The 10,767-nt window shown below is 37.2% G+C and overlaps 4 protein-coding genes across 4 annotated transcripts; 1 reads left to right on the top strand and 3 right to left on the bottom strand.

The window, feature by feature from the left end:
- Positions 1-4,065: 4,065 nt before the first annotated feature.
- Positions 4,066-4,483, bottom strand: MELLADRAFT_96025 (uncharacterized protein; the record flags this gene model as incomplete). Its single annotated transcript, XM_007418359.1, has 2 exons — positions 4,066-4,242; positions 4,292-4,483. The coding sequence occupies 2 exons, from the start codon at positions 4,481-4,483 to the stop codon at positions 4,066-4,068; spliced, it is 369 nt and encodes a 122-aa protein (XP_007418421.1).
- A 551-nt stretch (positions 4,484-5,034) lies between these two features.
- On the bottom strand, positions 5,035-6,256 carry MELLADRAFT_118565 (uncharacterized protein; the record flags this gene model as incomplete). The annotated part of the gene is made up of 4 exons (XM_007418374.1): positions 5,035-5,285; positions 5,368-5,478; positions 5,568-5,769; positions 6,237-6,256. The coding sequence occupies 4 exons, from the start codon at positions 6,254-6,256 to the stop codon at positions 5,238-5,240; spliced, it is 381 nt and encodes a 126-aa protein (XP_007418436.1).
- A 303-nt stretch (positions 6,257-6,559) lies between these two features.
- MELLADRAFT_96023 (uncharacterized protein) lies at positions 6,560-6,886 on the bottom strand (the record flags this gene model as incomplete). The annotated part of the gene is made up of 3 exons (XM_007418358.1): positions 6,560-6,666; positions 6,750-6,767; positions 6,859-6,886. The coding sequence occupies 3 exons, from the start codon at positions 6,884-6,886 to the stop codon at positions 6,560-6,562; spliced, it is 153 nt and encodes a 50-aa protein (XP_007418420.1).
- Positions 6,887-8,176: 1,290 nt separating this feature from the next.
- On the top strand, positions 8,177-10,303 carry MELLADRAFT_96022 (uncharacterized protein; the record flags this gene model as incomplete). The annotated part of the gene is made up of 9 exons (XM_007418357.1): positions 8,177-8,209; positions 8,263-8,805; positions 8,852-8,864; positions 8,991-9,005; positions 9,078-9,346; positions 9,402-9,627; positions 9,692-9,730; positions 9,804-9,932; positions 9,984-10,303. 9 exons carry the CDS (start codon positions 8,177-8,179, stop codon positions 10,301-10,303), a joined length of 1,587 nt encoding a protein of 528 aa, XP_007418419.1.
- Between the last annotated feature and the right edge of the window lie 464 nt (positions 10,304-10,767).

Genomic DNA, 10,767 nt, shown 5'->3' with positions numbered 1-10,767 from the left:
AATCTAAAGTTTCTTTAAACACTAATGAGCCAAATTTCAGTGCTTGTTACAGGTTGTAATTGGAGGATTATGAAGGTTTATTGTTAGTACACTTATCAATACAGACTGTAAAAATATGGAAAAATATGGAGAGTGAAGCTCTCACCGCAGGGAACAAGATGCATATTTTTATTTATTTTTTGCCCTTCTCCTGGCCTCTCAATATTTTTGTGTATCAATAATTTAATTTTCTGCCCAGAAAATATTATCTTTCGTGTAGTGATACATTGAGTTCGTCCTCTAAGCTTTTCCTCTCAAACCAATGAATTGATTTACGCTTGTACCTTGTCCACCTTCAATATCAATATCAATGTCTCTTGTACTCAATATTTTGAGTCAAGCTTGATCATAGCTCACTCTTGACTCGTTGTTTTCCGCAAACAGACTTCCTTATGTATGACTCTTGATCCTGACTCAGACCTTGTCAGATAGGGTCGATTTACTTTTTCTGTAGTCATTATTGACTTACTTTGTAGTCATCAATGTTTAATTAAGTTCAAAACCAAGCAAGCCCAAAAAGGAAGTTCAAAAAGGGTGATTGTGAAAGAATAGAACATAAGAAAATTTCTCAGATAACACAAGTGTGAGCGAATTAAATTGATAAGAAGCCGATGTTTGTTGGTATGATGAAATGAATTGTACACACCTTGATCCTTACCAAGTATGAGACAAAAGTGACTTCTTAGTTCCATCCAGTTTGCGAACTGGATGTTTGACTTCTACATCTAAGTAAGCTTCTTCTCTAATAGGTGTGGGTGGTGGAGAAAGCAAAGAAAGTGCAAAGGATTCCATCCAGAACATTATAAAAAATCTCTTATTTTTTCAAAAAAAAAAAGACATCACATTGCCCATTGTGTAACTCAAACCAATCACATAAGAACTAAACACCTCATCAAACATTGATCCACAAACATTGATCCACAGTTGATTCTGTGATAAGTAAAGTTCTTCACAAGTAGATTTGATGAGGGGTTTACTAGCAGTTTTTCTTCAGATATGTGGTTCTTCAGGGTCATATGCACTAAAATGTAAAAATTTGAAATGGTGCAAACCACTTGAAAGTGGTATAACTCAGCCAAACCTGATTCAAACTTGTTGATACCTTGATGAAAATAATCAGAAAAATGATTCATGCAGAGTTTATGAGGGCTTCTCCTCATATAAGTGGCTCTGGAAGGTTATCTGGGCAATGATCTGGGCTATTATGTGAGGTTTTGGATCAATGTTCACCACAGAAAAGTAGTTTAACTCAGCAAATATTTTAATAATGTAGTGATGCATTATTGAAATATGTTCAGAGACCAATTCCATGGGGACTTCATAATCATCACCAACAATGAACTCACTTGCATCAATGAACACGGATGTTGTTATCCTTGCAGTATGCTATTATGTAGTGGAAATATGGGTGAGGTGACCAAAAAAAAAAAGTTGAGATTTTTGGTTTTTTTCATAGGTTTAAGTGAAACAAAAAAAGTACTTTTTTTTGGGCTTATCTCAACAAACAAAAAAGATTTTCTTATAGAGTGTTTTCCCCAAAACAGCCCGAAATTTCACTGATAAGCCCATACGTGGTCCATGTGAGGCTGTGCGGACTACGTAGTAAGGTCAATCTCAAGGCCAAAATATCCAAAAACATTTTCCAATTTCAACTTTTGGGTTTGAAGCAAAACTGCAAAAGTTTTACTTGTGACATATGTTTCCACAAACATGTCAAATTGGGTTCCGCAGGCCCACTAAACAGGCCATAAGTGGTCTACACACAGTTGATTTGGCTGAAAACTGTGATAAATCTAAAGCCCATATACTCCAAAAATATTTTGCAAGTTCAACTTCTTGATTAACTTCAAAAGTGAAAAAGTTTTTATTATGGCATGTGTTGCCAAAAAATCGTGCAAAAGTACTACACAACCACTCATCACATCATAAGTGGTCTGTAATACCTTGATTTTGATAAAAGATGTGATAAATTTGAGATCCACAATCTGTAAGAATATTGTTCAAGTTCAACTTTATGATCAACTTCAAAATTGAAAAAATTTTGATTGAGGCATGTGCTGCCACAAAATTATTAAAAAGTACTACATGACCACTCGTTGCATCATAAGTGGTCCAGAAAAGGGTGATTTTTCTACTGATTGGAATTAATATGAAAGCAAAAATTACCACCAACAACATTCAAGTTCAATTATTGGGTTTTGACCTGAACTGTAGATTCTTTTTTTGAGCAACATAACTCACAAGTACATTAAAAATAGTAATAAACTTCTTCACAGTGTAAATGAACCACCTCTAGCATGCCTAGATAGTGGCCATACAATAGATATCTAATCAAATAATACAATCATGTATGTACTTGACCATCCATTAAAACTCTGAGAAAGTTTTAGTTGAGCCATAAGTTACACTGAAATAACAGATTGCTTATGATGAGCCTCACATACATCCACTTATCAAAATACGCACCAGCATGGGGCATTTATCAAATGATACACTTTGATAAGCCAACATATATACCTGAGAATTTTTCTATGAGCCTCAATGCCACAGTAACAGTCTCTATATGGCTTCTTTTGAGGTGCTACTTGATATTAGGTCAGTTTTCCATTCACAATGTGAATTTTTATTGAATTTTGGGCAAGTTTGTTAGGTCAGAAACTTGGGGTCTTATCAGTTTCAACCAATTTCAAATGATTTATAATTGGCAAATACACTTTTCTGACCTGCATAACTATTACTCCACTGAATCTTAAACATCAACCTTGAAGATTTTCAATCCCTTCCATCAAATTCTCGTTGCACACAACTGACCTCGCCATGAATCAACATTACCCCTATCAATCTGGAATCAATGCTCATGCTCACACATCACAAGCACCATTACTTCCACCAAATCAGAGCAATCTCCATGGCGCTGGTTTTACCGGTTTTGGTCAACAGAGTCAGATTCACAGGCATTTTCAAGAAGATACTCACATTTCCTCGACACAGCAACTCAGTGATCAGCAAATTCAAACTCAGCTAGGCAATAACATGTACTAGCACCTTAGCGGCGGGCGCCGCCCTTTCCCTTTTGTCTTGTGACTTGGCAGATGTGACCAATATGGTTCAACTCACTCAAAAATGATTTCCAGTCTCAAAATTTTTCACTACTTGACATTTACTCATTTATTCCTATTGGTGATTGTCAATAACTTAACAGCAATTTACAACAAGAGGTTTGATACACTCATGAAACATCTCCATTTGGCATTTACTTCTTGAATTCAATTGAGCATTTGATTTTTTTGACAGTGCTTACATTACATGTGATGATGAAGTGACTGAGAGAAACCATTGGTCACCTTGATTTCAGTAAGAAATCTATCTACATTTGGGCTTTGTGAAAGAAAACCCATGAAAAAAAATAAAGATCAAACTTCCAAATTCATCTTGAGCTCAGAATCAGATAAATGAGAGCAAGACCATCAAAATTTCAAAGATACCATTTCAAATCATAAATCTCACACTTCTCCTGTAACCAGATTAAAACATTTATAAATGTAGAAGCTTAGTAAATCTTGAAGTTCAATGCAATTGATGGACATTGGTAAATTGAGTTGATCAGGTCACCAATCAATGATCATACATAAAAGAGCCTTCCAATATTTGGCGCACAGAAGGTATATTTTTGACAACCTTGGAAAGGTACCCTGTCTGGTTATCAATGAGTTTAACAATAAGTGATAGAGGTTAGATCAAATTGTGACCTTCAACACTTATCAGCTTACAGCTGGTCTCACGTGGACACAACCTTCAGACCCTTAATACATTTTTTACTCAATAAATCAAATGTCGCGGCGGAATTCCAACTACAAGCTCCCCAGCCGTTGGGTGATTCCTTGACCGAGGCAGATAGGGATGAAGATTTGAAGGTTTTAGAAAGCAACTCAATCCCCAAGCCAATTTTTGATGCCATAAAGGCACAGATGGTGCATGGTACACCTATAGGATTTGTTGTTGCAAATGAAGGTTTGGTAAGTGCTATCACAAGAAGAGCATCTTCTGGATTCTGGATACTACAGCATGATCTGCAAGATTTGATCCTACACCTGAAAGGTTCAGTATTATTGGAATATCAATTCTACCCAACACTGATGGCTTACCCATACCACTTTGCTCCAAGATGGCAGGTGTACCAAATTGACCAGCACTTGAGATGCTCTTCACGGGCCAGGCCTGTTCTTTTCACACCTCAAGATGAGTATTTTACACTTTGAACAGCTTCCTCTTTATCTGACTTTAGGCCAAGAGACACTCTACTTTGGAACCTGCCCCAACAATCAAATTTGAGCACAAAGCAATTGGGAAATCTGTAAACAAAGCTATCAAAGACAAAATAACCATGCACTGACTCCCATTTGAAGATCATGTCTATATCTGTTTGCACCGGTGCTGAAAACATCAATTCTTCAAACTCCAGTGCGGGAACCGCTCAATCAAGAACTACCAAGGGAGGCCAAGTACAACTATCAAGCTAAATACCGCCTCCTTTTCACATTGTTGCATTAACTAACAAATATGTGGACAAACAATATGATTGTAGGAATGAGTGTTGGAAATTATTTAGAATCAATCCGAGCATCAGTTACAGTAATTGAAATATGGGAAGAAGTTGGATTGGACTTGGATGTAGTATAAAAGTTAATTTGAGTTTCAAATAATTCAAAAAATCAACTTTCTGATGAAGAGACAATAATCAATTCTACTAAAATCTTTGATAGATTGAGAGATGTAATGAGTAGAATTGCTGTAATTGAACATTCAAAAGTTTCTACGGTTTGGGAATTGATGTCAAACTTATGTGACTGTGTTCAAGATTATAAAAGCATGTCAGAACATCAACTTACAGCTTATCAATTGGGAGTTTTGCAGGTTATAGAACTATATGAACCACTAATTTAACATCGTGGAAAGCAGCAAGTGAGATTGTAGGAAGTCTGATTGATAGATTAGAAACCATTGGACCCAAGTTGAATGATAAGAATTCAATTCTAATGAGATAATTGATTATTGAGGATCCAAAGTAATAATTCTTGAGCAGTTTAAAAACCTTGAACGCAAGAAATGGTAAAAACTAATTGGATCTGATCATCTTCATTGTTACTATCATTTTTCAAATGATTTGAGATCTATCTTTGTTACTATTTAAATCTAAATCAGACTGGCTTGGTCTTTTTTTGTGCAACTTTGAAATGTCCAGTCAACTTTGTTAAAAAAGGATTTTTGTCATCATAGAAAATGACTTGAGAAAAGAATAGTTTGTGATTTTTGAGTTTGAAGACTTACCACAGATATGATTTTGTAACATTGACACTGAACCTTGTACTCTTTCCATACCTGGACCATGATGATCACAACTATAATGTTGACCATAATACCCCACATGATGACTGTGCTCTAAAAACAAAAACAAAAACAAAATACCAAATCAGTATTGAGATTTCTAGAATAAGATTATAAAGAGAGATAGAGTAGAGTGAGATTACATTTAGAAGTGAATAAGTTGGGATTTTAGGCATTTTACAAAGATCAATAGTTTTTCTAATCAATTCGTCTGAAATAATTGTTCTGAATGATTTTAAACTATGCATCAATTCATCAGATTCATCTACTGATAATACTACATCATTCATTACAATCTTAAACCATTCTGTCGTTCCTTTTGGTGGTTCCTCATCATAATGAGTACTATGATTTGATTTTAATGATTTATAATCAGTTGATTGTGCTTCTAATCTTTTTTTCAATCTTGATCTTACTACTTTTAATTTTGTTTGGATTGGACGTGGTGGTGAGATATGATCAGATAGTGAAGTTTCCAACAAAGTTAAAATTGACGTAATTGATGAATGATGGTTTGATGATGAATTCAAGAGACAATGAAATAAAAAGAGCCAAGTTGAGACAATTAAGAATCCTTTAATTGATGTCCTTGATCTCAATTTACCTGGTAAGTTTTAGTCAAAGTTAATGAGATGAGCTCGGTCTACTGATCGTGATAATGACTTGGTTGTTCCTGTTGATTAATCTCGTCCTCGATCGGGTTGGTAGGGTTAACTATATAAAGGCAACAATGGTCAGTCTTGTTGATAGGTGATTTTCATGAAGATTGTGCTTTTGAACAATAAATATCTGACAATTGGTTATGGACTTACTTTATCAGCAAATTACCCATGCAATTAATTTGAACATCTTGAGTTTGTCAATCCCTAAAACAAAAAGATCATACGCAAGTCAGCAAATTAGCTATTGAAGGCATTCTATGAACATCATATGGATATATGGATGAAACTATACCAGTTTGGGCAAAATTGATAAGTTACTCCATGTGTAATTCCCTCCAAATTGATAATTTACTTCATTTTTGATTAAATAGTGGATATGACCCGGATTTGATGTATGATTTGCTGTGATCGACAGTGATCTGGAATCTTGTGCAGGTGACAGAACACAAGTGATAAAGGTGATCGATTCAATCTCAGTTTGGTTCAATCAAACAAACTCGGAAGAGACATGTCATTAAAATTGAATATGCAGATCTATTTCGATTTGGATGATTGTAAAGAGACAATGATCGTTTGGGTGCTATCAAGAATAAAGAAAACATAAAAGTTTGAACGGTCAGTTTTTACAAACAAAAGCTTGACAGGGAACAAACTTCACAAAACCTTTGCAAACCAATAGACCTGAGGGTGTCAAAGATGAGAGGATCGAGATGGTTTTGATGTCAGATTCAAGTTGATTGTTTGAAAGAAATCTGATAAAGTTATGTACAACCTTGATAAAACTTTGGGATCGAAGGCATGTTGATTAGCAGATTGTGACCCAAATGATATGGCTTTTTCAGTTTTCCATTTCTACCGATGCAGACCAACAAGTTGAAAATGAAAAATCTTGCTTGAAATCGAATCCTTTTTAACAGATAGTTTCAGTGATTGTCCAAGTCGTGTGATCGAGGTTGAAGACAGAGTCTTATAAGGTTCCTTGCAAATCGTAAATGTACCATTCTTGATTCAAACAGCTTCGAGACCATTCCTTTTTCTTCTGGGGTGATTTTCAAGTCTGTGTTAAGGGGCTTGAAAAGATAGGAAAAGATTGAATCCAGTGCGAGGAGTAAGATAGATTGGGCCGTTTTTGTGTCATCATATAATACTTTTTAACCTGCTCTATAAGTTCGACGATTAGCATTGGAAGTACACTTACGTTTGTAAATTAGATCAAGAGGTCTGATTTTCAAGGATTTAAAATATTGTGTCCATCTAGTGAAATCAGAGTTTTTGCATAGATTGCTTGAACTGCCAGTTGAAATCAATCAAATTATCTGAAAGAGAATGAAGAGTTAGTTTTGTATTCTCAATCTTCCTGTGATATAAAGCTTTGATGACTTACAGAAAACAGAAGATTTTATTCAAGAGTTGATTGAGTTTGAATTGGGTAGCCAAGTCTTGATATAAAGGTAATGATGGTGCAGTAAGTTCACTATCACACATAGTGAATAAAAAAGAAGAAGGTGAAGCTAGAAGAAATGGCATCTGGCTAGGTATGAGGAGTCTTGATTCAGAAGGCGAATTGCCTAATCTTCAGTAATTAGAATCACAATGATAAATTCTAGGACAGACAAATCGCTGACCTGGGTATGGGATCTTGGTGCTTAATATCTCATCTTTTCCCGCTTGTCTTTAGATTCATCGCTGCTTGAAGTTATTCCCGAGCTGAATGAGAGTTAATATTATAGAAAAGATGGATGGTATGGTGTGTTAATCAACTTGATGATGATGACATGTATTTCAACTCTGGGGGAAGTGAAAGTGTTAATCATCTGTGCATTGTCACATAGGCTTTGGCCGTGTCGAGCAAGTGGTGAGTTGTTGCATTGATTTTGGGGATACATATGGAGATCCGCTGAACTGTGATTGGGATTGGCAATGATCATGATGGTGAATGCAAATTGATGTACAAAGATAGGTTTCTGACCAAGGACAAAACTGGAAAATCACACTAATGGTGGATTTTGTCGAGTTTTGTAAGCAAACCGTCTCTGGGATTAAATGTTATGATAACTCTCATCATGACTATCATCACACTCATAATAGCTATGAGAATCCTTCCTATCCTCCTGGGGCTCACGGTCAGCAAATTCAAAACCAACTCCATCAACACTCTAGCTTTAATTATCTTCAGCAATCCCAGAAAACTCAAGATCACCATGCATACCAGCAAAACTCAAGTGCCATGGTCTCCCCAGCAAATATCACGCGTGTTACTTCAGTTATAGCCCAGGAGTCGCGTCCTCACATCGTACAACCATCAAACACTCAACACACGCAACTCCCCCCTCGACAACTCCCACCTCCTTCTCAGGTACAACCACATCATTCTCAGGCAACAGGAACTCGCTCAGAAGTCCAAGCGCGCAAAAAGTCTCAAAAACGCAACAGCGGCCGCGGTCCAATCACCACAACTAGCTCGACCACAAACACTTCAATACCAACACAGACACCCACCACCACTACACAAGCCATTGTTAGTCTCTTTCTCCCCAACTCACTCAGAGGAGAGAAAGATCGCTCGCAACTAACACCATCGAATCTTCCAACCTCGGAAGAGATGATGAACAAGTCCTCTGTTGAGCTACGCATCCTTGCATCTAAGCATGCTAAGGGGTCTACTGTACCTCCAGACAAGCAAAAACTCATCATGTGTTTGTACAAAGAGTTAGATAAGGTATTGGCCATCAACTGTATTGATCATCAAGTTTCAGTCGCGGCAGTACGCCAACTATGGTAAGTTGGTCTCTTTCAATCTATCATGTTACCGATCTACTGACAAGGATCATTACAGGGGTGAAAAGCTGGCACGGAAAGGCCTGAACTCATGGCAACGGTTTAATCAAAGCGAACAGATTTGAGGAGCATATAGAGATGGTGAGTACTGTAACTTATTTGATCATACATATATACATACAATAAATTGATATCACTATGCTATAATTTCAGCCTCAGGTGTAGCAAGTGGAGAGGCCTCAAAGTTTGCTTCGGTCAAATGGAATGAGATGTCTAAAGAAGAGCAAGATTCTTACAAAGTAGGGAATCAAACTACAAACAGTGCGACTAGTTCCAACACCATCGATTCTGCATCCGATGCCAACACAAATACATCCTCAACAACAAAGGAACCTGTTTACCACAATGCACAAGCCAAAAATCTCTCTTTGGCAAACACACAAATAGCTGTCAACAACTTCATGATCAAGTGGCAAGAAGAGGTTGGTTTTGTCTATTCATAGCAGTTGGTTTATTCTAACCATGTTATGCATTCAGGCCAGAGATGTAGCTGCAACATATGAGGGAGATTTTCTCATCATTGGTGTATCAAATTACTTGGGCAATTATGCCTATCAAATTGCTCGAGGGACACCGCGCGCTTTAAAGTGGCTGGATAACAACAAAAGTTGCAACCAAATGAACCACATCGCCGCACAATTACAATCATATGTTACTGGAACTGAGGCTGGCCTGCTCATGTCAAGTAAAGCTAAAGTTGATGGTAAGTTAATGATTACCCACACTGTGATGGATCATCCCTGTACTGATACTTTCTGCTTTGACAGACAGGACTAAATGTCGAGAAGCCCTGTCTGATTTGATACGTCAGTCCGTTTATCTACAATCTTGTCATGATATCTCTCTGACTAGCGCACCTTCTACTTACCTTCTGCTTAGATACACGGACAAAAAGAGCGTTTGAGAAGTGGCCTTGGAAAGGTTGTGAACAGAAACTAGCCGTTAAAGGCTACTTTATACAATTTGACCCGGATTCAAAATCACAAGCAAGCGATATCACACAAGATAGTAATCAACTGACCCCAACCCAAGCTCACAATGTCTTGTCTGATCTTTCAGATAACAAGATCCTAATTCTGGAAACCGAAGCTGGTCCCATCCGAAACGCCAAACGGAAACGCAACCACAACAGTGACCCTGATGATACGCCTACAGCTACATCCCCGACTGTCGATACAACCTCCCCTTCCACCGATAATCCAGCAGATCATCCACCTCCCACTTCGAACACCGCCTCCACAGCCATTATTGCTGATGAGACACCTATCACCAATAACTCTACGACTGGTAACACACCCATTGCTGACGACCCACCCATTCCCATTAGCACAACAGCTGCTACCATCAATGTCACACTTATCGCCGGCAACACCACCTGAACCTCACACTTCTGATTATGAAGAATAGTGTTGTATTGCTACAACACCAGCTGAAGGACATTTACTCAATAGTGGCAAGGTACTGAACTTCAAAGGTGTCGGTATTTATTACATCATGATATCGACTTCAATTATTTTCTGATTATTAGATCATCTTTACAACATGCAACATTGATATAAATAAGTTTGGATGTACATATTGTTGAGGCTAGTATATAAACTTTTGAATGCACGTAATTGAAGTAAAACCATCAAACTTTTGAATGCACGTAATTGAAGTAAAAGCATGGTTGACAACTGCACTGTTGCAATTTTCTCTGCAATTTTATCTCAGCTTTACGGAATGCGAGGTGTGTCAAAGTGACAAATAGAATTTCAAAATTGGAAATTTCAGAATCCCCGGGTCAGAAATTGACAAAACTGGATTAAACACCAGATTTAACTCAAATACTGGTCTGAAACCC

This window comes from Melampsora larici-populina, assembly GCF_000204055.1.
Source record: "Melampsora larici-populina 98AG31 unplaced genomic scaffold MELLAscaffold_90, whole genome shotgun sequence".
In the NCBI taxonomy this organism is placed as follows: domain Eukaryota; kingdom Fungi; phylum Basidiomycota; class Pucciniomycetes; order Pucciniales; family Melampsoraceae; genus Melampsora; species Melampsora laricis-populina.
The sequence above is the reverse complement of the archived record's forward strand: the minus strand, read 5'-3'. Positions and strand labels throughout refer to the sequence as shown.